The sequence below is a fragment of the Leptonychotes weddellii genome, chromosome 15 (genome assembly GCF_054177405.1).
Source record: "Leptonychotes weddellii isolate Sample4059 chromosome 15, ASM5417740v2, whole genome shotgun sequence".
NCBI lineage: Eukaryota > Metazoa > Chordata > Mammalia > Carnivora > Phocidae > Leptonychotes > Leptonychotes weddellii.
The window spans coordinates 27,734,400-27,762,356 of record NC_138383.1 but is presented as its reverse complement, the minus strand read 5'-3'; the positions used below and the strand labels follow the sequence as shown (position 1 = coordinate 27,762,356).

Here is a 27,957-nt window from a genome sequence, read left to right as displayed (position 1 = left end):
GCTCTGTCCATGTCTGCTGCAGGGCTGGAGCCTCGGCATGAGGCTTGCTCTGGCTTCTGAATTTGAACCAGTGTGGTCTGTGCCTCGGAAATGGGGGTGAGGGTCTCTGGGAGTCATCCTTTGATGCACACGTGCCAAGCAGGCAGTTCTTAGAAGCCCCTGGGCCAGGTCAAACCGAGCAGACCATCGTGACTCACCTTCCACCCACACCACCCCGGAGGACAGAAACTGTGGTCACCAAGCCCTTACGCTCGTCCACTATTCTGGCAAACATCTGTTGCGGGCTCACTCTGTGTCAGGCCCGTGTCAGGTGCTGGGGGATGGAGGGGACACAATGCTGTCCTGCAGGAGAGAAAGAACAGAGGTGTGATGGGAAGGTAGGCCCTTCCCAGCTGACGGGGCACCTCTGGATCGTGCATCCCCACAGCCTGGCACGATGGCTCGGAGGCCCTCGAGACAACAGACTCCTTCTCAGTCCTGGCTTCATGCAGCCAGTTTCCGAGAGCAGGGACAACAGATGGCTGGGCCCAGGAGGACAGGGCCAGAGCTGAGGGAAGGGAAGGAGGCTGTTTCCCAAATAATCTTGCCTGGAGCTTGACCCCTATATCTGAGACTGGTGGATTCCCCCCCTGCCCACCTTGTTCCCTTTCCCCCTCCACCCCCAGCTGGGAACCTGAAGGTGTGCAGGATGCCGAGGCTCATGGACCCATAGGAGCCCCAGGCCACATTAAGACCTCCCATAACAGGATAAATACTCTCCATTTCACTGATGATGACAGGGTAGCCAGAGAGGTGACGGGACTCATCTGAGGCTCGAAGACGTAGGCGCCAGAGCCAGGATGACCGCCCAGGTCTTAAGGCTCCTAGGCTCTTCTCACAGGCTGGCTAAGTGCCTCCCACCCCCACTGCACCAGTCAGGGGACCTGGAGGTGCCGGGTAGGCTGACCTTACCTGGAGGGTCATTTTAAAAGAACACAGTATGTATTAGTTAGCAGTGCAAGGAATATTCTGGAGATGCCCCTTCAGAGGTCTCAGAGGCTCCAAGGACTGCCCTCGAAGAAGAGGGTTGTTCCCAGAAGGGTTTCTGGAAGGGAAATCAACTCTAGGTGTAGGGAAATCCAGGCTCAGATGTCCTCCCTGTTTGATCCCTTGACAGCACCCCAAAACCTCTCCCTTGCCTCTCTGGCCATTGTTTCTTCCCCCAGGGGCCCCTGGCCTCCTCCTTTTCTCTGAGAACTGAAATCTCACCACACCATACCTTCTCATCCCACAGACCCGTGCACACAACATCTTAGTGGTAAGACAGTCTGCACTGTAGACATCTAGTTATTTGGCAGTGGTTCCAAGGTCTGCCTTCTAGAAGGGAATAGTGTCATTGCCACCGTCTTCAGTCAATCATCGGGTGTTTATTGAGCCCTTGCTGTTGGCTGAGCCTCATGCCGGGTGGCACGGGGGACACTCAGAAGCAGACTGAAGTCTCTGGCTCGAGGAGCTTACAATCTAGTTTGAAAGGAGAGGTGGAAAGCTAAGAGCACAACGACCATGGCCTCAGACGAGACCTGTTGCAGGGAGAGGATCGGTGACAGAGGGCATGGTGTGGGAGCAGCGGGACTCCAGTGGAGGAGCTGGGAAGGCTGAGCTGCCGGCCTTGGGCTTGAGCGAGGTGTGCGTCCAGCGAGTGTAGAGAAACCTGGCTGAAAGAAGGGCCGGGATGGGGTGTGGAGCTCTAAGGGACTGGGTCACTGAACTTGCTTGAAATGGCATCAAGGACCAAAGGGAGCGCTACTGCACAGTGTGGGAGGCCAGGAAGTCTGGGCCCTTAATTCTCCACTGAGGCCCAAGGTGAAAGATCTAGCCTGTCAATGGCTGAGCAATCCACAAAGCCTTGGGGGTAGCTGTTGGCCAGGAATGGGTCCCGTGGGACCTTGGTGATGTGGGTGTTGTCACAGACGAGGCGCGAGAAGGACATTTTCTGTAGAGAGTCTCGCTGCTTCTCAGTGAAGACTCCGGGGTTCTCCCACCAGAATCTGCAGAGACAGAAGCAGGGTCTGTCCACACAGCCCCGCCGGCGGCCCCTCCCGCCCCACTGTGCCGAAGGGGAAGGCAGGAGGTGGCTGGGAACACGTGGAGGTCTGGGCTAGTCCTCACACAGGACTTCGGGACCCCCACAGAGAAGGGTCTGCTCTCCCCTGCCCTCCTCACACGATCTCACTTGCCTGTCTCCATCACGAATCTGTCGGAACTGCTTCCCCAGGAGGCAGGCCAAGAGAGACCCCACCCGGCCTCTCTCTACCAGGGGCTCGGCGACGCCCCCAACCCAGATATCGATGTTGTCAGGGGTCCCATAGAGATCCAGTAACTTCTCAGCCAGCCTCTTGTTCTTTAGCACAGCATTCAGCTCCTTCAGGGTCTGGGGTTGTGGGAGGTCACAGAAGCCTCTCCAGGAGTTGTACCCTAGGGCAGAGGGGCTGAAGCTGTCTCATCCCAGGGGCTTCTTACCCACGACCCCCCTTGGGGACATACCTGTTCCAGCTCCATTGGCCCCAGAAAGTCTGGCCTCATAGCCTCTGGGGCGGGGTGGGCCGGGCTCCATTGTTTTATGCTTGTACTTCAGGCTTGGGAGGGCTAGCAGGTCATATGGTGCTTACTATGGGTCCAGGCACTATTCTAAGCACTGTACAAATATGTCAGCTGAAGAACAGAGATGATAAGTAACTTGCCTAAGGTCATGTCACTAGAAATGGCACAGCTGGGATTTGAACCCGGGCCGTCTGGCTCTTCATTACTACATTAAATTGCCTTTCGTGGGTCCAAAGAAAGGTCCAAAAGTCATTGGTTTCTCTCTATTCTCCTTTCTTAATGTTTTTCTGGGCTTTTAAACCAGTTTGACAAGTCAGCTGTTGTCCTCTTGTTCATTTGAGGAGCTCCAAGATGGTACTAGACATGTTCTCTTATCTCTGCATTAGGGAGAATGGAAGATTCCATTTCACAGACAAACAAAATGAATTTTTAAACTGGCATCTCTGCTTTCTGTTTTAGAATTGGTCAGATCCCCAGGGTTATAGCAGAGAGTCCCCAGGAACCTCAGAAAGCAACGAGAAGTTCCCTGGACCAGGCAGGACCCGAGGCCCACTCACCAGGCATCCCATGGTCCCGACAGCGCTGTATGTTGATGGCAGCCAGGTCAAAGCCGTGGATCTTGTGAGTGGGCTGGAAAAGCTTGTTGCGCAGCTCTCTGGTCATCATTTTATTCTGATTCAGCAGCTTGGACTTCTTGGCCAGCAGGCCCCTGACCAGAGGGTCAATTCCACCTGCAAGGGAGACCCAGAGGCCATCCCGGGGATGGGGGTAGGGTGAGGCCATCTTCCACTGCTAGCCCCTCCCTCCACCAGATGTTTCCTCTCAGGTAAAAAGTAGGGCCAACTGAACATCTCAGGCTGGCAGCCAGGAGAGAAAAGCAAGATGCAGCCGGCCGGGTGTGCTGGGGCTGAGGGCATCTGACTGCATGCCAGGGATGGGGATGGGGGTGGGGAACGGGGCATTCCTGGGATGACGGCAGGAATATAAGCTTCAGGAGTTCTTTTGAGCTTTGGCTCAGAGAGTCGGCTCCTCCTTCCACATGTTCCCCTGAGGAACTCTCACGCATGGGGAGAGGTAGCAGGAGGCTACAAAGAATGACCCTGACTTGTCAGGCCTTAAGTAAAGCCAGTTTCAACGCAGCCCGGCCCAGGATAAAGGGGAGCTGGGCCCAACCTTTGGCACTTGATGGAGGTGGAAAGCCCTAGAGGAGAGAGGAGAGCAGAAAAGAGCAATTTATTTACCAAACTCATGAATTCTTTCTGCAGGGGTCAGAGAAGCCTGAGGCAGGGAAAACCTAGGCAGCTTGGAGGCCAGAGGAGGAGAGAAAGAATAATAACTCATATTTATTGACCACCTCCTGTGTGTCGGAAACCATTGTAGGGTGCTCTCCACATACATGCCACTTAATTTTTTGTATATCCTAGTGGGATAGGTACCGTTGTTGTTCCTGTTTTACAAATGAGGAACCAGACTCAGTGAGGTGAATTCACTTGCCCAAGGTCACACAGGAAGGAAGTTCCTGGAATCTGACTTCTAAGCCAGGCTTCTTTAGAAGCAGGCCGAAGCGTGAGACCACCAGGTGACAGTGCTTCCCTAAAAGGACATACCATCTTTGACTATCCTCCAGGTGTTGAAGAAGAGGGTGTGCAGGGGGAGCTCTGCCTCTGGACCCCACGGCTGATAGTTCTCATCTAGGCGGGACACGGTGGAGGGGACCTCCAAGTGGCCAAAGCGGAAGGCAAAGGTGAAGACATTGGAAATTCGGGGGTCAGCAGATTTGTCGTAGCCTTGGTATGGAGGGATCCACTTCTGCATCTCATCACCGAGCACAATGGGTAGGTAGTCCCTAAAGGTGATAATCTGGGGGGAGAAACATGTCATGAGCAAAGGGTGGGAGAACACTGAGACCTCTGCAGAGTGAGGTTGGAGGAAGCTGCGGTCAAGAGGGATGAGTGGCCAAAAATCTAGGAGGGCAAATGGATAGCATACATGCCCATTTCCCTTCCTGTGACCATGGCAGAGAGTTGCTAATTGATCATGACATTCTTTCTGCTGGTCGCTCATCATATGCTTCAACACGGGCCCTACTGATCAGTCCTTTGAATCGGCACTAGGCATTTATTCTCTGTTTCATCTCCACTCCAGGTCTATGGCCTTGAAGCTGAAGTGACAATCCTTGTGTGTCACTTGAACATAATGATGTCACATCATTCAATTTTTCCCCATAGGGCCAGAGCAAAAGGAATGATGAACCACAGGAATGGCTCACAGGGTAAGTTCACCTCATCTCCAATTCTGAGACAAATGGTGCACCATGGAGAGAGCAATTTGGGGGTTTGTTTTACTCAAAGCAATGAGCTAACACACACAGAGAAAATTTTTTTTTTTTAAAGATTTTATTTATTCATTTGAGAGAGAATGAGATAGAGAGAGCATGAGAGGGGGGAGGGTCAGAGGGAGAAGCAGACTCCCTGCCGAGCAGGGAGCCCGATGCGGGACTCGATCCTGGGACTCCAGGATCATGACCTGAGCCGAAGGCAGTCGCTTAACCAACTGAGCCACCCAGGCGCCCGAGAAAATTTTGAAAAAAGAGAAAATCATGATATGCGTAATGCAATAACTATATGAATTTTTTCTTTTTTCTAATCTTTGTCTGTACAATACATATTTTTACACACTTGTATTCCTAGAGAATACATACTTTTGTAATTCTGCTTTTTCACTTCAAGTTTCTCATGTTTCTACCTAGCTCACAATTATTACGTAATTAAATGTGCATAATATTCTATTGCATTCATGGATCCCTCTCTTATTGTTTTATTTTGAGGTTGCTTCCAATTTGTTCAGCAGCAAAGGTCGTGGGGATTTCATCCTTGGAGCAGGCAGTCTGCTTCTCAGACTCTGTGAGGTGGCAAGAGACAGAAACTTGCCTCTGGCCATAGTGGACTGGCCCAGCTGTGGCACCAGACCAAGCTGGTTAGTCAGATTCTTGTTCTCAGGAATTTAGATTTTGGATGCAGCTGTCCTGGACTGTTTCTGATGGCGCTTGATCTGAGGGGACAAGTGGGGCCATATGGGGGATCATTTGCTACCATGTGCAGAAAAGCAGAAAAAACCCATCTGAAGACAGAGACAGAGAGAAGGAGACAGACAGAGAGAGAGTGGAGAACAATAGAGAAGTAGAGAAAGGCATGGAGAAAGAGAGGCAGAGTGAGATTCCAGATGGTTTCCAGTCTCTGGCTCTAACCTTGCTTAGGACCACCTACATTCCCTGCCATGGGGTTCCAGGAGAAACCTTTATCAGCTTCCATTTGACATATGTATAGGATTGAACCAATACTAAATGTCTGAACTAGCTTGCATGGATTTCTTTTTCTTGGAGTCCAGTAAGCCTTGTATGGATGGAATTGTGTCCCCTTGCTAAGGTATATGTTGAAGCCCTAACCCCTGATGTGACTGTATTTGGACATGGGGCCTATAAAGAGATAACTGAGGTTAAATGAGGTCATAAGGGTGGGGCCCTCATCCAATAGGACTGGTGTCCTTATAAGAAGAGAGAGAGAGACACCGGGAGGCGCTCACACAGAGGGAAGTGTGTGGACATGTGAGGACACAGAGGGAAGGCAGCCATCTGCACACCAAGGAGAGAGGCCTCAGGAGAAACCAAACCTGTTGAAATCTTGGTCTTGGACTTCCAGCCTCCAGAACTGGAAGAAAATAAACTGGAGAAAATAAATGTCTGTTGTTTAAGCCACCCAGCGTATGATATTTTATTGTGGCAGCCCAAGAAAACTAATATAAAACCTTAATTCAGATCATCTTTAGGTAGATACTTTTCATTCTTTGGATGATGTCCCTACAACAGAAGGCAGCCAGGAAAGTGCCTTCTGCAGACAGCATCAGTAGGCACTGAGTGGGAACCCTAGAGGCACCAGAAGAGTGAAGCAGACCAGAATAGCATTGCAAGGGCTTGGGAAACTAAACTGTCATTGGAACGAAAGCCCACGAAAGTATGCCAGACCTACATGTTGAACCCAAATAGACTTCTATAGGATCATGAGTCTCCTAACATAATAACTAAAATGTCTCGGATATAATTGAAAATCACTCATAACACCAAGAACCAGGAAAGCCACAGTTTGAGAAAAGACAATCAACTGATGCCAATAAATACATGAATCAGATGCTGAGGTTATCTGATAAAGATTTTAAAGCAGTTTCATAAAAATGCTTCAACAACCAATTCTGTTACCTTAAAACAACAACAACAAAAGACCATCTCAGCAAGGAAATAGAATTTATAAAAAAGAAACACTGAAATGATAGAACTGAAAAATACCAAACTAAAATAAAAAACTTGTTAGGAAGACCCAGCAGGAGTGTGGAGATGACAGGGTAGAATGGAAGACAGATCAATAGAATTTACTCACCCTAAACAACAGAAAGAAAATAAACAAAACAAACAAACACCTCAAACAAACCAGAACCTTGGGGATCTGTGGGACAATAACAAAAGATCTAACATTCATATTAATGGAATCCCAGAAATAGAGGAGAAAGGGATGGAGCTGAAAAAGTATTTGAAGAAATAATGCCTGGAAACTTCCCAAAACTGATGAAAGACATACACTTACAGATTCAAGAGGCTGAATGAATACCAAACATAACAAACCAAAGAAATCTACTCCAAGATGCATTATAATTAAATTGCTAAAAACTAAACACAAAAGTCTCAAATATCACCAAAGAGAAATGACACATTATCTATAAATGAACACCACTGTGAATAACGGGGAGCTTCTCATCTGAAACCATGGAGGCCGGAAGGAAGGGGCATGGCATTTTCCAAGTTCTGGAAGAAGCCAGAGGGAAGAGCAAAATAAACCTGAAGCAAGCAGAATAGGCTAAAGAAAAAAAAGTCAGGGGCATCTGGGTGGCTCAGTCAGTTAAACATCTGCCTTTGGCTCAGGTCATGACCTCGGGGTCCTGAGATCGAACCCCACATCGGGCTCCCTGCTGAGCGGGGAGCCTGCTTCTCCCTCTGCCTGCTGCTCCCCCTCTCTGTCAAATAAATAAGTTAAAAAAGAAAGAGAAAAAGAAAAGTCGCATTAATGAAGAGAGACCATTTGACAGAATGCAACATCTATTCATGATAAAAACTCTCCATACACTAGGAACTGACTGGAACTTCCTCAACCTCATAAACAGCATCCGCAGAAGATTTACAAACAACATTATACTTAATGGTGAAAGACTGAATGCTTTCCCTCTAAGATTGGGAAGATGAGGATGTCTGTTCTCACCACTTTTATTCAACACAGTACTGGAAATTATAGCCATTGAAACAGGGCAAGAGAAAGAAATTTTTAAAAACATATAGATTACAACAGGAGAGATACAACTGTCTTTATTTGCCGATGACATGATTCTCTGTGTGGAAAATCCTAAGGAATCCACAGAAGAACTCCCAGAACTGTCTGAGTTCAGCAAGGCCAGGATTTTTATGCACTGATAAAGAACAAGTGGAAGCTAAGTAAAAAAAAAAAAAAAAAAGTAATACCATTTATGACTCCTCCAAAGAAAATGAAATATTCAGGTATAAATCTAACAAAGCATGTACAGGATCTGTATGATAAAAATTACCAAATGCTGATGAAGTATAGCAAAGGAAACCTGAACATTTAGACATACTGCATTTATAGATTGGAAAACTCAACATAGTAAAGATGTCAGTTCTCCTTAAATTTTAATGCAATTCCTATCAAAATCTCAGCAAGGTTTTTTTTGTTTGTTTGTTTGTAGACGTAGATAAGCTTATTTAAAAATACATAGGAAAGGGGGGCACCTGGGTGGCTCAGTCGTTAAGCGTCTGCCTTCGGCTCAGGTCATGATCCCAGGGTCCTGGGATCGAGCCCCGCATCGGGCTCCCTGCTCAGCAGGAAACCTGCTTCTCCCTCTCCCACTCACCCTGCTTGTGTTCCCTCTTTCGCTGTCTCTCTGTCAAAAAAAAAAAAAAAAAAATATATATATATATAGGAAAGGGACAGACCTAGAATAGTCAGAACAATTTGGAAAAAGGATAAAGTAGGACGAATCGTGGCTCCCCATGGTAAGTCCTATTGGATAGCCACAGTAAACACTGTGATGCTGGTATAGGAAGAGACACATAGATTAATGGAACAGAATAGATAATTCAGAAATAAATTCACATAAAAATGCCTGAACACTTTTTGATAAAGGAGCAAAAACAATTCAATAGAAGAAGGATAGCCTTTTCAAAAAATGGTGCTGGAGCAATTGGATATCCATAGGCCAAAGAAAATGAGCCTCACTCTACACCTCACACTTTATACAAAAATTAACCCCCAATGGATCATGGACTTAAGTGGAAAACATAAAACTATAAAGCCTCTAGGAAAAACCAGAGAAAAATCTTTGAAATCTAGGACTAGAGAAAGAGTTCTGAGACTTGACACCCAAAGCACAGCTCATGAAAGACTACCAAACAGAATAAACCCAAACAAGTCTACTCCAAGATGCATTATAATTAAATTTCTGAAAAATAAACACAAAAATCTTAAATACTGCCAAAGAGAAATGACACAGTACCTATAAATGAACGCCAAAAAGAAAAATAAAAGGATTAATTGGATCTCATCACCATTAAAAACTCTTACCCTGCAATAGATCCTATTAAGAGAATGAGAGATTGGGAGAAAATATTTACAAGTCACAAAGCTGACAGAGGATCTGTATCTAGAATATATAAAGAACCCTCAAAACTTAACAGTAAATGGGCAAAATATATGAACAGGTATTTTACCGAAGAGGATATATGGATGGCAAATAAGCACAGGAAAAGATGTTCAACATGACTAGCCATTAGAGAAATGCAAATTAAAACCACAATGAAATGTCCCTACATACCTATCAGAAAGGGTAAAATAAAAAATAATGATGACAGCAAATAAAGGCCGGGCGGCAGAGACACTGGATCTTCCATACACTGCTGGAGGGAATATAAAATGGGACAGCTACGCTGGAAAAGAGATTGGCAGTTCCTTTTAAAACTAAAAACGGACTCTCAATATGATCTGGCAATTGCACTTGTAGGCATATATCCCACAGAGAGAACAACTTACTTTCGTGTGGAAATGTATACATGAACGTCCACAGCAGCTTCATTCATAATAGCCCCAAACTGGAAACGATTCAGATATCCTTCAATGGGATGAATGATTAAGTCAACCATGGAATACTACTCAGCAACAAAAAGGGACTTTACACCTGCAACAGCCCGGATGGACCTCAGGGCAATTATGCTGAATGTAAAGAGCCAATCTCAAAAGGACACATACTGCATGGTTTCATCTATGTAACACGAAATAACGTAACTGTACAGATGGAGAGCAGATTGGTGAGGGCCAGGGGATAGGGACCTGGAAGGGGGCGGGTGGGTGTGGCTCTCAGAGGGTAGCAGGAGGGAGTCTTGTGATGGTAGAGTGAAGTATCTTTATTGTGGAAGTGATCACGTGAAACTACCCATGTGATAAAATTGCATTGGCGTGTGCGTGTGCACGTGCGCACCCCCCCCACACACACATTTGCATTTCTAACTGGTGAAATCTGAATAAGACCTTTGGCTTGTGTCAATGTTAATGTCCTGCTTTTGATGTACTGTGGTCATGCAAAACATTAGCACTGGGGGAGGCTGGGTGTATGCACCGTTTGCTGGTTTACAACTTCCTAGGAAACTGTACCTTATCAAAATAAAATGCTTAACTATGTGCACAGTTAATTCTAGCTAGTCAATCAGCCAATCTACTATAGCAATGGACAATGCCTGTGACTTGTGGCTTGGGTGTGGAGAACTTAAAAAGAAGAGACTCCAACTGAAATAACCCACCTAGCTGCTGAGTAACAGTCCCAGGAGTGACGGAGACTTTGGTCCCCGTGATGGCACCTGAGTGACCAACATACAAATGACTCTCCGACACTCTGAATCCAGGGATTCATTTTGGGGCAAAGAAGCTAAAGAAACGAAAGAGAGAGCGAAAAGCATGAGACAGTGGGAAAGAAGCAGCAGAGGGGGAGAAGGGGAAGTGGAGGGACGGGAAAACAGAGAAGGTGGCGGAGCCAGGGGCAGAAGCCGGGTGGGTGTGGGAGGCAGTGGTCCTGGGCTTCCGCACCTGCATGAAGGCTCCCAGGATCTTCCGGGCTTCCTGGTAGAGCTTCTCTCCATCCCACTGAGGGTTGAGTCTCTTTAGCTCTTTGGCCAGACGATTGTGCTCTCGGAGAAAGAGGGTGTGGGAAGTGGCCAGCAAAATCTGCTCCGAGGCTCGGGAATCTCCTGAAAGCCCAGAAGACAGGAAGGTTAGTTCCCCTGGAGTGGCCCCAGAACCCAGTAACCTGCACAAAGAAATAGATGATAGTGTTCCCAAAGGACCCTCCCCTAAGCCCCTCCTTCCAGTTAACCTAAGGGAAGTTAAGTGGAAAGGGATCGGGGTGGGGATTCATAGGTTTGAATCTCAGCTCCACACACACGATTTTTAGCTGAGTCACTATGGACAAGTTATGGGGCACTTCTAATCCTCAGTCTCTGGAAGAATGGGGATAATAAGGCTGACCACACAAGATTGTGCTAAAAACTACAGATGACATTAAAAAGTAAAATTTTGCTAATTACAATCCCAACTGCCCTCTAAATTGGGGCAGTACAAATTAACAGGGGCTTTTTGTGCGGAGCAACTTCGAAAGTTTTAGGAATGCAAATTTGAGGGCAGGAATGTGGGTAGGGTAAAATTTTCCCGTGCAATACGGGAGAAGAATCTAGAGATGGGGCCGTTGGGAGAAAGGAAAGAAGGGAGGAACAGGATGGGGGGTGGGGTTAGTTAACTGGCAGAAGAGCAGGTGTTTCACAAGAGGACATTTTGTGTCCTCTAATCTTCAGGAAAAGTCTATTAAATTCACAAATGCTTGGTCTTAGCGGGTATTTCTGTGGAAAACAGGAAAGGGTTCGGTTTTGTGTCTGGACTGATGTGAGATACGTGTGAACATGGAATCCAAGAGATCTACCCAAGAGATCTGGGCCTATGGACTGGCTTTCTGCCATGTCTGGGTGGGCAGGGGTTTGTCCTGCAGAGTGGATTTTTGGAAGAGGAGAGGTCGCCAGAAGCTCAAGGCTGAGGGCCTGATGGCAGATCAGGAGGGCAAGGGTCCCCAGAATGAACAAAATTGGGGGGCTTTGGTTGTGCACAGGTTGTATGGAGTGAGGGCTTTGTGCTGAGTGTATAAAAAGCCTTAAAAATAGGCATTCCTCTTAATCTAGAACTTCCTCTTCTAGTAAGTTATCTTAATAAAATTACTAAAAATGAGGGGCACCTCAGTCGGTTAAGCGTCTGCCTTCAGCTCAGGTCATGATCCCAGGGTTCTGGGATCGAGCCCTGCACTGGGCTCCCTGCTCAGTGGGGAGTCTGCTTCTCCCTCTGTCCCTTTCCCCCGCTTGTGCTCTGTCTCTCTCAAATAAATAAAATCTTTTAAAAACATAAAAATAAATAAAATAAAATTATTAAAAACGAGTGCAAAGATTCATCAACAAGGATGTTCATTACCTAAAAAAAACAGCAATAAATCACAGAAAATCTAGAAATTATTTAAATGCTTCCAAGTAGGGTTGATAAAATAAATTATAATATATGTCATGGAATATCAGGCAGCCAGTAAAAATCATGTTGTAGAGGAATGATTAACGATGTGATATATTAAGTGAAGACATCAGGTTATAGAACTTAACTGATAGTATAACCCCTATTATGTAAAACAGTATAGAATATATCTATTATTTTTTTTTTAAACCTAGAAAGATGGGCATTAAAAATGTTAACAATGACTATCTGTGAGTGATGGGGTTTTGTGGATTTTCTTATTTGTGCTTCTCTGGACTGAAATTTTTTTTTTTAGAGTGAACACATGTTCTTAGATTTTGTATTCATCGGGGCCCTTCTGCCAGTCCTGGACCAGTGCCAGAGGCAGCGGGGTTTTGTGTGCATTTTTTTCCAGAAGGCAAAAGAGGAAAGGCAGTGGCAAAGCCTCCCTGGAAGCTGCCTAGTAGACTCCTGAAGCTTTTTTGGTGTCTCTCTGCTGCCAGTCCTTGGGTCCCTCTGTTCCCAGCCTAGACTCACCTGCCAGGAAGCAGGGCACTCGGGCGGTGGTGTTGATGAACTCACAGGGGCTTGGCTTCTTGATGTCAAAGGGCAGGTAAGCCAGCCCGTGGTCACAGGCCTCCTGGTTCACAGCCATGAGGCCCAGTGGGCTGCTGAGGTTGCGAAGGCGGCTGGCCAGGCTGGGCTCGGGGCCGTATACCAAGCTGGCATCGAGGAAGGAGGTCAAGGCGTTGATCTGATCTCGAGCCAGGGACTGGTAAGGTGGAGTGGGGCAGACGAACCCAGCTCGGAAGAAAGGCATGCACTTGCCTTGGGTCCTCACCTTGGGGTCATTGGGAGGGAACTGCGGAGAGATTGGCAGGTAGGTGACTAGGCAGATGTGGCACAGCTGGGACTTGGCAACCTCTCCCCAGGGCGGGCCTGGATGTTGCTGGCAAAGATGCTGACGGAGCCCTCCTGGGACCCTGGGACCAGACACTGACTCCAGATGCCTCCTGCTGATGCTGTACATCCTGGGCCACCATGCCCTGAAGTTCATTACATCCCACTGTGTAAAAAGGCTGAGGGGAATCATTCAATCTTTCATAGCAAAGGTTCCACGTTTTTGGTGGGGAGGGAGTCCTGAGATCCCTGGACAGGGAAGCAGGACATGAGCTAGGAAAGACTCTTAATAATTACTACTAACAACAGCTACCATTTATTTATTTTGGACCTAACATGTACTGTGCATTATGCATACCTTATCTCACTTTGGTCCTCAAAAAATTAAGGCAGATAATTCAGTCCCATTTTACAGGTGAGAAAATTGAGGCTCAGAAAGGTTAAGTAAGTTGCTTAAGATCTTAGAAACTGGAAGCGAGATATATGGGATTCAGATCTAGATTGACCTCAGTCCACAGCTCATGTTCTTTATACCACAGCACATAGCCTTGATTTGTTTGAGTGAATAAGTCACTCTCTAACTGTAAAACCCATGAATAAGAAGAAAACAGGGCACCATGACAAGTTCCTCTCTCTTCCTGCTGGAAAGCCCCACAAATCCTGGCCCTCACTCGGATTCATCCATCAAATTGCACCTCTTTCTGGGAATAGCCTTCCCAGACCCCACGGTGACTTACAGCAGTGTTCTACAAACTTTACTGTGCATAAAAATAATCTCCTGGGGATCCTGGTATAATGTAGATTTTGTTTCCCCATGTCTGGGATGAGGCTTGAGATTTTACATTCCTAATAAGTCCCCTGGTGATGCCAATGCTTCTGGGCCAGGCACGGAGACGACTCTCCCCAGAGCTCCCCCAATTTTGCTATTAGTGGTTACTTGTCCATTTCCCACACAGGCTCTCAGTCCTTGAGGAAAGGAACGGTGTCTTATTCACCTTTAAATCCCCAGCACTTGGTGCACTGCCTGGCAGGGAGTCGATAATTAATGTCTATTTATGGAATAAATGGATGGTGAATGAATGGACGTGTGGGGTTTGGGAAGCCTTCAAATCAGCATTCGCGATCTATCCTGAGCCCTGGCTGACCAGCTGGGAATATCTGCTCCGCCAGGGAGGTGGGAGGCTCGGGACAGCTGGAGGGGCCTACCATGATGGGGAAGCAGTTGTCTCCCTGGATACAGTACTTGTCACACTGTGCTTTGGAGCACTCGCTGCTCCCCAGCTCGGTGTCAGGGGCAAAGTCCAGGTCATGGTCCACAATTTGACCCCACTGCATGAAGAGCAAGGACCTGTTTGCGTCCAGAACACCCTCCTCGTTCAGGTAGTCTGCAATCTGGTTGGATACCTCGCGGGCCTGCAGACCGAGAGAGAAGGGGAGGAAGGATTGGAGGAAAAAGTGTTTTGAGGAGTCAGATCCAACTGCAGCTTATTGTGTACCTTGGGTATAACGGGTACATTTAATCCCCACGACAATTTTGTGAGGCGTTACACCTATCCTGTAGGTGAGGACCGGAGTCCTGGAGAGGCCAGGCCAATTCCCCGCAGTCCTGCAGCTACAAAGGGGTAGGGATGGGACTGAACACGGGTCTATGTGACTTGATGGCTTGCAAAGGCCAGTGCCCTTTCCACGACGGAAAGGGAAGACAAAGACAGGCTTCCCCAAGTAAGCGGCACCAAGGGGCCGGGTGTCTGGCAATAAATAGGAGAGGGGCTCTGGGGAGGCGCTGCCAACTCAGATGAGGCCAACAGATAGGACCTCCAGGCAAACAACAGCTGATGCACCCCAGGGGCGGGGGCGGGGTAGGCGCGGGCAGGATGGGGCAGGGAGGCCATCTGCCCGGGACACCCCAGGGTATCTGGCCCGTGGGCCGCCGGACTCGACCCCCGCGTGGCCGAACTCCGGGCTCTGCTGCCCTCTAGTGGCACTTTGGGGAACACGGCCGGGTAGCCGGTCCAAACCTCCACCTCCGCCGCCGCGGGCCCGCCTCGCCCTCCGCCTTCCCACCTCTTTCTCCTGCCTTTCCGCGTGTGTTTGGGCGCGCATCCCCTCCCCCCGACGGCCCTCCCGCCCCCTCCTGCTCGCGGCTCGCGCCCACCCCGGGCCCGCCCTCACCAGCGGGAGCGGGAAGCCGTTCCGCGTCCTGCCCGGCGTCCACCCGAAGGGCAGGGAGAGCCTGTCCTCGTACTCGGCGGGCAGCCAGCGCACCAGCGCCCTGTTGGCGGCGCCCAGCGCGGGGTTCCCCCTGAAACCGAGCAAGAGCCGCGCTCAGCCTCGGCCCGGCCGCTGCGGGCTCTGCTCCTCGGCAAAGCCCGTGGGGACCGGTGCGGGGAGCAGTGGGAGCCTCCGCCCGCGGGAAAGGGGGGCGCGGAGGAGACGCCTCTCACGTGTGGGGATTCTGAACCGCGTCCACCCAGAAGGCGCAGGGCTGCGCTGCCGCTGGGGTACAGGGGTCCCGTTAGAAGGTGGGGAAGCTCGGGGAGGGTTCCGACAGGGGGGCTTCGGCCTGGCTGGGCTGGGGTTGCGCAGGGCCGGCGGGCGGGGTGGAGCGGGTGGGCTGGGCGTGGCGATCGGCAGGGGCTGCCCCGCACACCTGCCCGCGCCCACTCACCTGTTATTACAGTCTCCTGTAATGGTTCGGTAAGGACTGTCCTTGTCACATTTCACCGCAGGGACAGGGGCATCACAGCCCACCTCCCAAGACAGTGCAGTCAAGTCCAAACTGGGGTCTGAAACAGAAGGGACGCCAAAGCGGCTGAGTTCTTTCTCCATTCTGGGGCCCTGCGGGGAGGCAGGACACGGAAACCAGAGGTGAACTCCATTACTTGGAGTACACGTCCATGTTCTAGGGAAGCAATTCTCAGGTGGTTTCTTGTTCAATCCTGACAAGTCATTAAAGTAGAATTTTAATTCCCATTTTACGGAAAAGAAACTGAGACCACAGTGCCCAAGAGACTGGCCCGAGGCCACACAGATAGTAATTGTGAAAGTCCCCAGAATTGTTCATGATTCTTTGTTTACCAGGTCATTCGAATTAACAGGTCTTTCTTTTAGAATGAAAATGTCCCCCAGAGCTTGAGCACCTGTTAGTGTGAATTAAGTTTGATAAGACTGCTTTTCTTCTAAAGCTTCACTGACATCTAAAGTACCAAGCAAGCAGGAAGCTCGATAAGGAAGATGTTGGGAAGGGCTAGGGAATTTTTAAGTGAGCGGCACTGTGGTCTGAGGAGGAGTAACATAGTGGGGGGCTTCAGGCATCCGAACCTCCTAATGCAGCCTGTGATGCATCCCGGTGCCTGCATGGAAGAGAGTCAAGGGAACCTGGTTCTGTGGGGGCTTCGGCAGGGGACCGTCTGTGAAGGTTGGCAGGGGCCGGGATTCAACCTTCCTCTCCTTTGCGGTCTCAGAGTCTCAAAGTGATCCCTACTTCTCCCCACCTTGTCCCAGTTTCCTTCTTTTGGAACTCTGGAATTTGCCCATGTCCTAGGCCAGTTATCTTCCCGGACTTGATGTTTTCCCAGGGAGAACCTGCAGCCTCTTCCTCCGGTCGGAACCAAACCCATTCCTCTATGACCCTCCCCAGGAGCTGTGACATTTGGTGGTGGGGGGTGGGGTGGGAGGAAGTGGAGGGGTTGGAGGAAGTCACGATCAATCCATTACCTCGTTGTTTCAGCTCCACGTTACCGCAAACAAGATGGAAATCTCATCTCCTGTGACATAATCCCAGTAAATCCCCCGATACATGTGGCTTAAATGTCTCCTTTATAGGCAGTAGTGGTGGCATTGTCGTTTGGGACAGGGAGCCCATGTTTATTGACTTTAGCACTTCCTCTGGATAGAGGCATTACAGATGGCATTATACAAAGAGCATGAATGTCCCCTCGTTTGGAGCTGGCAACATGACCGTGCTGGGCCTGCGTTCCTTTCTCGGCAAAACACACCCCACGCTGGCATAGCTGTCCCCTCTGCCCCTCCTCGCTCTGCAGGTTCACGGCTCTGAGAAGGGACAGCCGGAGGGCCCCTGCCGGGAGGTGCTCCTAATAGGGAACGAAGCTTTTGGTGCCTCCTATTCCTTGCTGCAGGGAGATGGCCCCTCCCTGCCATCAGAGGGCCAGTGGGTTTTCTGTACCTGTGGCATTGGTCACGGCCAGTTGCTGCCTCAGTCTCTTTAAGGCCTCCTCCCACACCTGCCCGTTGCGGATGGCTGTGCGCGCCCGGCCTTTGGCATGCTTGAGGTACTCCGAGAGCTGCCGAGAGGTGGGCTCCTCGGAGCTCATGGCCGTCTTCAGCCTACAGCGGAGAGCAGGGGGAGAGTCATGACCCGGCCCCTCCAGCTCTGACCCTGTAGAAGGGGTGTCTGGGGAGGAGCCACAGGGAGTGTGGGCAGCATGCAGGAAACAAGCACTCCCTGTGCTCTTTTCTCGTTTCCCTCCTGATGCCGCTGGAAAATCTCTTCCCTCCTGATGCCGCTGGAAAATCTCTTCTGGGAGGAGAAAGCTACAGTGTGTCTCTGAGTGTGTCTGGTTCTGAGAAAGGGTGGACAGATGGGGTGAGCGCTTCCTGAATTAGAATCGGAGGCTTGTAACTGTGCTGACCGGATCAGAATCAATGGGAATCAGACCTGACCGGATCAGAATCAATGTTTCCCATGGAAACATCCTCAACTGCATCTGGCCCTAGAGGTAGCGTGGAGTTTGTTTAGATGTGGGCGGTAGCCTCCTGCCGCTTGTGGACCATTTTGGGGGCAAGATGTTCAGCCTTTTTATTCTTAGTTTCCCCCATGTGTAAAATGAGAAGCCCAAATCCCTGCTCCTAAGAAGTTTGTGACAACACAGAGGTGACTGAGCACAAGGTGGGGTCAGAAAAGTCCGGTCCGTGAGAATCCACTACGCCGTCCCTGTGCCTCAGTCTCCTCAGGTGGGAGAGGAAGGGTTCTGTGAGAGGCTGTCTACGGCTCTAAGACTCCAAAATTTTGGAAGTGGCTCCAATTCTCACCAAAGACAGCTCTGCTTTTGGGGGACAGCTCACTGACTGCAATACCTGGGCTGTCACTATGGATCAGCTTCTTAACTATTTCAAGAGTGAGGGGTGTGGTGTCTCAGCGGAGGGACTTCCTGGGCACGTGGGACAGGCACAAGGACAACTGTGATGACGGGGCTCTAGTCAGCAGGCCTACCCCTGACCAGCCTCCCCAACCTCAATATAAAAGAACCTAAGAAAAGAAACCAGACTGTCTTTTGGATGCTGTGGCAGGGACAGCGTGGCCCAGTGGCCCAGAGTGCTGCCCTGTCCAATGTGGTAACCGCGAGCCACGTGTGGCTATTTAAATGGAACTTCATTAAAATTAAATTAACTTAAATTCTGTTCCTCACTGGCACTAGCCACATTTTAAGTGCTCAGTGGCCACGTGTAGTTAGTGGTTCCTGTATTGGACGGCACAGATATAGAACATTGCATCATCACAGAAAGTTCTATCGACCAGCACGGGGCCTGGCGTTTGAGTTCAGGAAACAAGATTTGAACCCTGGCTGTTTTGACTCCTGTTGTGATGCCTGCCACTTACTAGTTGTGCGCCCCTGGGCAAGTTACTCAACCTCTCTGTACCCAGCTTCCTTATCCATAAAATGAGGATAATGGCAGCAGCCTTAGGTTGAACCATGCTATTTGATCATTTTGACCTCAACAACACGTTATTTCATATTGGGCGAGTTAGCCTTCGTAGGATTGTGGGCAGGAGGGAGCGTAAAGCACCTAGAGCTGTATCGGGCATAGAGTAAACGCTCACGTGTGTTAGCATCAGCACCACCATCCTCATGAGCCAGGACCCAAAGGGCCCTCCACCCCAGAAACAAGGTGGGGTGCTGGGCCTTGTAGGGCTCCGCCTGGAAGGTCCCACGCAAGGTTCTCCGTGCTCCTTCCCGCCTCCTCTGCCCTGAGCTCTGTGTGGCTCTCCTGCCTGAAGGCTGACCCCCCACCCCCACCCCGGGGACTTACCTCCTACTTTGCTCAGGGCTGTGTTCCGTGGGAGCAGTCAGGGTTTGGGAAGAAGTCTATCCATCTGCATGCCTGCACCCTCACCCTAGCCACCATCACCTCCCATCTGGACGGCTGCAGCAGCCTCCTGACCCGGCTCTCGTCCTTCTCCCTGTCTCCTGTCCATTCCCCACACAGCTGCGACAGTGAACTTTTTAGAAGGAAAGGCAGTGCCACTCTGCATGGTAAAGCCTTTCATCGGCTTACCCCGAGACATGGATGACTCCATCTGCTTACTGCACACGTGCTCCTAATGTTGCGCCTTCACAGCCTCTGTCTAGTTCCAAAACATCCTTATCACCCCCAAAGGGGACGCCATACCCATTAAGCAGTCACTTCCAATTCCTCCCCTGCTCCCTCCACCCGCCCCACCCCCCTACCATCAACCACTAATCTGCTTTCTGACTCTATGGCCCTCAGGACCCACGTCTCTATCTCACCTGTGTGTGCTCTTCCTTGCCTACCACCTCCACCAGCATTGGCCTTCGTAGCCCCCTAAGCCTCTTTCCCGCTTGGGGAAAAGATGCTATCCCCCTGTCTCTCTACTTGGCTAGCGGCTTCTCATCCTCCATCAGGCTTCCCTGACCCCTGACCTCGAGTAGCAACCATAGCTCTGTGTATTTCCCTCATTGGTCTTTTCATAAATCATGACTCCTTGGATTGTTTGTGTTCATGTAAGGAGATGTTTCTGTGTGATTCTTTATGTCTCCATGAGGCCCCTGAGTCCAAGAACTAACCAGGGAGGATGAGTCCCAAAGCAGGGCTTGTCACCCCGTGCACAACTCACAAAGGAGGTGAGGAACCCTGATTTTGTGGCTTTTCCTCTATCCCCACCTTGTGGCTACACAAGGATTGAAGTTAAGGGGGGAGAGAGAATGTTCCTTTGGAGATGGCTGCTGAAGTCCCAGGCACTTCCCTGCTGCCACCATGGGGCTTCCTCTGTGCTTTAATTCGGGTGGCAAGGGCCTCAAGAGGGGGCCTGACTGTGTGTCCTAGAGTCATGGCCAGTGCGTGATGCCTCCCAAAGAGCCTCAAGGAAAGGTGGCTGGCACTATGCACCTGAGAGAGAGTGAGCCAGACAGGGCAGCCCTGGGCAAAGTCCACACAGCCTCAGGCAGCAGGGCAAAGCCTTTCGTCTTCTGGAGCCTGCCTAAAAGGGACCTGACTCAAGAGGCATGGGGAGGTGAGAGAGTGAGCCAGATGCTTCTGGGCTGAGGGTTGGAGCTGTAAGCTACTGGCCAGAAACTTCTCTGGGTCAGGGAGCAGGCAGCAGAATCTCCGAGAGAGCTGACAAGTGCCTGAGGTGGGGAAGAGCCTCTGACTCCCTCAAGGCACTAAGTTGTGAGGTGACTTAGACCTTGTCCTCTGGTATCTCTCCTCCCTTCCCCAGCGTAACCCCTAAGGAGTCAGAAACCTGTGCTCGGGGGAGAGGGGGGAGCCCAGGAAAGAGGGATGAGCAGACTGTGCTCCCTTTCTCACGATAAGCCTCACACAGCTCTGAGCTGAGGGAGGTGAGAAGTTCTGGGCTTGGTCTCCTTATGCTGACATTTGAATTCCTGAAAGGACACTGTTCCTGGGACTAGAAGTGACCAGAGCACATATTGTCATCTAAAAGTCAGCAGAACAGTTATGGGACTGCTTAAGAGTTCATTCAAAGGCCAAGGAGGAAGGAAGACCCAGTTCTAGCACAAAGGGACGCAAGAGGAAGGAATAAGGTTGCTTTTTGCTCAACACAATGGTTCTTCTTGTTTGTCTGCCTTTAGCTGGATGGGCATCCTGAGGGCAGGGACCCAGCGTGCATCGCTTATTTCGGAGACCCCAGCCCCTACATGTGGTTGGAGGGTGGCTCACTCTGCTGGTACCGTGTGGGGTCCCCAAGCACCCTTGGATCTTTTTATGGGGTTGGGGTGCTGCGCCCCTAGCCACCCCGGGTGCAGCTGCTGAAGGCTCACACCTGCACCCTTCTTGTGTGATTACTGAGCCAATCCTTGCTTAACTTCTTCCTTTGACCTCTCCAGCTCGCCCCCTCACTTCATTCACAGCTTTCCTGAGGACACTTTTTAATAAGTCACCTGCACATGAATCCACGTCTCAGATTCTGCTTCCAGGCAACTGGACTTAAGTCAGTCAATGTTAGTTGAATGAATGGAGAAATTCTACTCACAAGCTTTCTGAGACTCTGGAATGCATGACCCAAGGAAACATTCAGTCACGTGGAAGGAAGTACTTACAGGATTAGATCAGACATTCTCTTCAAGGTGATTTACAGGCTGAGGATTTTTAGGACTTACGGGCTATTACTCCTACTTGCCACACACTATAAGCCAAGGAGGTAGGGGGGTGGTAGCGTGGCCTGTGTAACTGCTTTGCTCACTGGCTTGTCAGGGCTGGCCCAGATGTGCTTGTCATTAACAGAAAGCCCAGGAGGGGAGGTACGCGGTGTGTGCATCTCACGTACCTGGTCCGGGATTCCAGGAAGGCCTTGTTGACTTGGATCTTGATCTGCCTCACGGTATCAGAGATGACAGCAGTCGTGGTGGTCTGTGCTTGGAGGGGGAGGGGCAAGGAGCAGAATATCTGACACCATTCCTTCGAGATACCCTCTGCTTCTGCCTCCCTCTTTCTCGGCCGTCACCCCCACCCCTCAAATCCGAGCAGGTAGAAGATGGAGATTAGGAAACATTCACAAGAATCCTCAAGGAGGAAAAGCACAGAATGGGAAGAATACTCTCTGAGCCTCGCTAAGATGTCAAAATTGCTCCTCAGGAGTCCACGAGAATACCCAGGGATGGGATTAAGGTGGGTGACCATTCAGGTTGGCTTGGGTTACTGGGCTGTGGGGATTTTTCTGGTTCTTGGTGAGATAGATGCTTAAGCGAATCCATCAAAGGGCTTAGCTGATCAGGACCCTGAAGTAGAGAAGGGGATGGCATAGGGTAGAGGTAGGATTTCTTCTTGTTTTCACTTGTATTGGGGTCTGGAACATGGGGGGCAGGATGCATTCTCTGAAAAAGGAAAGTTTGGTGGGTTAAATGGTATCCCCCCCAAAATACCTGTCCAGCCAGAGCCTCAGAATGTGACCCTATTTGGAAATAGGCTCTTTGCAGATGTAATTAATTCAGATGAGGTCATAAAGGCACGGGATTAGGGTGGGCTCTAAATCCAGTGACTGGTGGTCTTACAGCAAGAGGAGAAGACACACGGGATACACAGAGAAGTGTGTTAAGACAGGGGCAGAGCTTATAAGCCAAGGAGTACCAAGACTTGCTGGAGCACCAGAAGCTAAGAAGAGGGAAGGAAGGATTCTTCTCTAGAGCCTTCAGAGGAACAGGACTCTGCTGACACCTTGATTTTGGACTTCTAGCCTCCCGAACTGTTGAAAAATAAATTTCTGTTGTCTTTTTTTTTTTTTAAGATTGATTTATTTACTCCAGAGGTGGGGGGAGGGCCAGAGAGAGAGGGAGAGAGAATCCTGAAGCGGACTCCCCATTGAGAGTGGAGCCCGACGTGGGGCTCAATCCCAGGACCCCGAGATCATGACCTGAGCTGAAATCAAGAGTCGACCACTTAACCAACTGAGCCACCCAGGCGCCCCTAAATTTCTATTGTCTTACAACACCCAGTCTGTGGTCCTTTGTTACAGCAGCCCCAGGAAACCATACAGGGAGACACTTACCATTTGTGGCCAACACTGCAGCCTGGAGCAAGGTCAGGGAAGCTAAAAGGGCTGGGAGGTGGAGAAAGACCCGCATTGCTGAAACGAGACGGAGGATCATGTGTGAGCCTTATAGAGCTCCCATGGGAGGGACTGAGTCACAGAAAGGGGATGGTAAAGCAGAGATGGCCCAGGGAACAGCAGATGCCCTCACACTGGAGCAGAGAAGGGAAAAGTACAGTAACTAAGTCAGCATCTACCGTCTGTGCAGACCCATGCCAGGGACTGGCAGATGTGGAAAGAGGCAGTGCTAGAAGGGAAAGAGCTCAGGCTTTGGGGTCAGGAGGTCCTGAGTTGTACTTCTGCATTTGCTATAACTAGCTCTGTGACATTGGGCAGGTTACCTAACATCTCTGGGCCCCTGACCTGCCAAGTGAGGGAGTCAGACCAAGTGACCCAGGAAGTCTGATTCTGCCCCGACAGCCTGTGACCTGAGGTCCCACACCTGTCTGGTCACAGGTGTGAGAAATGCTATTACAAAACCTGGAACACAGCTTTGGAGTTCCCCTCCCTCCTTCCCTTGGGGTTGTATTGCATCAGGGGAGTGTGACTGGGAAGCAGACACTCAGCTCCTCCCTTCAGAAATCAGCAGGGGCTTCCCCCTTCCTCAAAGAGCCAATCTGATGGGAGCACAGGAATGGAAGTTGTGACAAAGCTCAGGGCTCGCCTGAGCTCATAGCTTGTCTCCAGCTACCTGGAGAGATTCTAGCTCTTAGATTAACCCCTTCATTGTGAGTTTTAACCCTAAACCTAAGTCATCGGACTAAAATTCATGCAACTTTGTTTGCTGATGAGGGGCTTTAGGGCTTAGAGTGTTCATGAGGTTTGGTGGAGTAGAACCAAAATATCTTTTGAGGACATTCTAGTTTCAGCCCAGGGACGAGCCCATGGCATACAGATGGAATGATGCTGTGTTTAGACCATACTCCTGACAGGCCTCTTAGGTTTCACAAGTGGACACAGGTTCTCCCCACTGTGTGCATTCACTGGTTAGACTCCAGAATCACACCAGGGGAAACATCTCAGATTGGCTGCCCCCTCCATATCTACTTTAAGCTCCCTAAGAGAAACTGTGGTTCTGGAGCTTTGCCTGAGGGGCCACCCAGGTGGTCTTCTGGACACCCTCCAGATACTCTCCCCTTGAATTAGGCCAGCCCAGAAGAGAACTGTGTATCTAGACCAGGTAATTTTGGTCTAACACTCCCCCAATCTTTCCCTGTCCTTCTATGATTCCCCTACCAACTTTTATCTTGTTGAATATACTTTTTGTAAGCTCATTCTAGAAAAAAGGCAAGGTATGAATAAATACCTTTCTGGCCAAGATTCTCCTTGGCACTTTTGTTTTTTTCCAAAAGGAGTTCTCAAATGGCTTGGTCCTCAGTGGGATCCTGTCTTACACTTCTATGACCCCAAGTAGAACCGTAGTCCTCCTCTTTGTGACTCGAGAGGACCATTGAGCCAGCAGAAATCTGCCCTTTCAGGCACACAAAAATGATGGATTTGGAGTAAAAAAGTATCATATATTTTTTAAAATTCTGGTAAAAACACATAGCATAAAATTTACGATCTTAACCATTTTTAACCATCCAGTATAGTCGTGGCCAGTATATTCACACTGTTGTTTTTTTTTTTTTTTTTTGGTGGGCAGCAAAGGCAAGGTTTATTGAGTGATAGTAAAGTTTAGAGTACAAAGCTCCCCAAGAGGGAGGGGACCCGAGAGGGTTGCCCATATTCACCCTGTTTTAAACAGATCTCTAGAACTGTTTCATCTTGCAAAACTGAAACTCTATACCCACTGAAGACCAACTCCCTTTTCCCTCTTCCCCTAGCCACTGGCAACAACCAAATCATTGATTTTTAAAGAGGCCTGATGGCCACACAAGTATTCATTACACCACTCTTTCAATGACTAGTAATAAATTAAAAACAAAAAGTAAAATGTTAGTCTATGAAAAAGGGCATCATCTGAGATAGACTGAGGAAGAAAAATATCATAGCCGAAGACATAACATTGAGAAATCTGAACAGGAAAAACAACTTGGATGCTCATTTCTCTTCTCCTTTCCCTGGAACCCCCTTTATACTCCCCTCACTGGGAAGTAGGGAAGGGACCTCAAGACCAAAGTCAAATTATTTTCCATGTCTTGGCCAACCTCTCTGGTGCGTGTGAAGGAAGGATGTAGGACAGAAAGCAGAGCCAGGCAAACGCAAGTTCATGCCACTGCACTGGAAAAAAGGTGTGCTAAAAGATCCTGGAGGATCTTTGGATGACTGGAGGGACACTGTCTGTATCCAGAGCCAAGCAGGGCAGAGGGTGGAGGACGTGGGGCTTCAGAGTGTAAGAGGTCAACAAGAGGCTTCTGTGATGTTTGGATATTTATCCACATTCTTATCATCAGGCTCAGTGAAGAAATCATTTCCCAAGCCTGGAGGCTTCCCTGTGACATGAAGCATTATCTGGAAACAGAGTCACAGCCTCTGCCTCTCTAATGGCCGGCTGGTCCACAATTCCTTGCCTCAACTCACACTCTCTTATGAAGAGCCCTCTCTGCCCGATGAACTATTCATTCTTCAACAGTCAGGCTAGATGCCACCTTCTCTGTGAAGTGTAGCAGATTTCTCCAGGCAAGGTTAGGTCCTTCATCTTCCTGTCCTCCCCTAGTACTCTACTCATATCACATATCACTGTTTTCATGTCTGTCTCCCCTATTAGACTATAAGCTCCTCAAGGGCTATGTCTTATTTACTTTTGTTTTTTCCCATGCCCAAGCCTACTCTTGGTACATAATAGGTGTTGGGTATATGCTGAATGAATGAAACTCCTGGGACAGAGAAGAAGTTCAGCATCTGGAGGGTGCAGAGGGTGAGGGTGGTGATGGTCCCTTAGTCCACATCTTAATGTGACTACTAATCACCTGGAGACCTTATTAAATGCAAATTCTAGTTCAGAAGGTCCATAGAAGGGGCCCGAGAGCCTGTACTTCCAACAGGATCCCAGGTGATGTTGATGCTGCTGGTCTGCAGACCACACCCTTAGTACCAAGGCCTTCCAGAGAAAGGCTTTCAGATTTGCTGAGAAGTCACCAAGAGGGGCTGCAGGAAAGACTGAGAAGGGAAGGAATCAGTGGGATACTTTTCCATGAGTGACAAGAGCTCTGTTGAGGGTGGTGGGATGAGCCAGTAGGAAAACCAACAAACACCACCATCACCCCTTGAGCAGCTCCAGGAATGAGAGGAAAATAGTGAGGAAAAATTCTTATCAAGATCTCTTTAGAAGAAATAATCCCCCACCTCAGCCACAGGGTTTGGAACACCCAATCACATAAAACACAGTATAATTCAACCACTCCATTCTCCCAAAGTGAAGCCCAACTAATATTGCTGCAATTCATATGTCTGATTGAGATTCGGGTGTCCACAAGGGTATTGAAGACTCCTGGGACTAGACATTCAGGGATAACTAGATGTTCAGATATGCTGGAAATAGCAGGCATGCGATGCTGGAAACAAGATAAAGATCTGAGAGCCCGGACTTAGGGAACCCTTAAAACACTGCAAAATTTTCACTCTAGTTTAGAATGTCACAGGATATCACATTAGTCTCAAGAACACCATACGGAGCATCATTCTGTTACTATTTATCCCCAACTCTCTGTGTTATCTCTTAGGCTTCAGTTTCTAAAGAGGGTGGGTGAGAGGTCTGGTACCCTCCAGACCTAAAAGTTTATTTTTCTATGACTGTTTTCAGACTCAGAAAAGCTGGCTTGCCCCACAGTAGATTTAATCACATTCTCCCTTATACCAAATAAGGATGAACTGCCATGGTGGCAGCCAAATCTGGCATCAGAAAATACCCAGTGAAGACAAGTCCAAATGCAGTACCAAGCTTTCTGAGAAGCCTTTAGGAAATTTCATCATCAACTTTGCAGAAATCAGGAAAGATTAAAGTTAATGAGTCTTACCTGCCAAGTGCCTTGGCCTCTGGTAGCAGCCACGGAGTTGATCTGTTGGGAGGAGCTGATGTTTTATAGCTTCCACCAAGAACCTATTTCTGGGAAAGGCCCAGAAGGAAAGATTTGAGGGGCTGATGTGGCTAGGAGGAGACACTCAGATTCAGCAGGAAACACCCTGTGACTCCAGGCAGATGCACGAGGAAACTGCAGGGATTGGTTGATGCAATATCACTGACTGAGTAAAGCAGAACCTCTTCTTCCCATTTTCGAGGTTAAATACATGGTCCTGCTGCAGTCATAGGCAAAACTCCAAACTCTGAGCTCTTTGTGGGATCTGAATAGCTGTTAAAATTAGGAACAACTGAATGGCTCTCTTCCCCATTCATTTATTCACTGTCCTTTGATCCCTCCCTTACCTTTCCCTCTTCTCTGTAGAAGCAGATAGATTTGTCTTTGGATTTAAAGAATTAAATTAAATTTAAAAATTTAATTTAAAAAATGCAGACTTTTTTTTTTTGGTCAAAATTTCAAAATACTGTCCCCTTTTTGGCCACCAGAGAGGTGAGAACTCTGGACTTGTTGCCAGAGTGGTAGATTAAGTCCCTACTTCTGTCATTATATGGCTCTGGGTGAGACATTTCACCTTCTGGTATGTCACATTCTCTAGTTACAAAATTGATAGTTGGTTTAGATAATTATTAGGATTTCTATGACCTCATGCCTTCTATAGGGTGGCCCATTAAGAAACACCAATATCTGGAAATGTATTGATTTAAAGCCCAAATATAATATTATATACCACCCCTACCTCAATGAGTTTGAAATTTCAAGTTCATTAGATCCACACAGGAAAGAAAGAGGAAGGTTCAGAGAAAATGAAATTTCATCCAAATGTACTTTACAGAGAGACAATTTAAAACATAAGCTCTTTATGAAATTTTACCTTGGGTTGAAAATACTCTGGGAGACTGTCAGAAATTCAACAACCAAACATCAAACCCCTGGGTTTGCCTTCCAAAAAGTGATATCCCTTTTCTCCAGCTGATGGAATGTAGTTAAAAGCTGCTTCTCTTGT

At 48.8% G+C, this 27,957-nt stretch overlaps 1 protein-coding gene across 1 annotated transcript; it reads right to left on the bottom strand.

Annotated features, from left to right (window-relative positions):
• Positions 1–1,386: 1,386 nt before the first annotated feature.
• Positions 1,387–27,026, bottom strand: LPO (lactoperoxidase). Its single transcript, XM_006748889.3, has 13 exons — positions 26,892–27,026; positions 22,891–22,968; positions 21,673–21,760; positions 17,311–17,471; positions 15,793–15,910; positions 15,297–15,426; positions 14,331–14,537; positions 12,762–13,086; positions 10,770–10,930; positions 4,188–4,440; positions 3,138–3,311; positions 2,217–2,454; positions 1,387–2,027 (listed from the first exon to the last, which is right to left on the bottom strand). The coding sequence occupies exons 2-13, from the start codon at positions 22,964–22,966 to the stop codon at positions 1,820–1,822; spliced, it is 2,139 nt and encodes a 712-aa protein (XP_006748952.2). The 5' UTR covers positions 22,967–22,968; positions 26,892–27,026; the 3' UTR covers positions 1,387–1,819.
• Between the last annotated feature and the right edge of the window lie 931 nt (positions 27,027–27,957).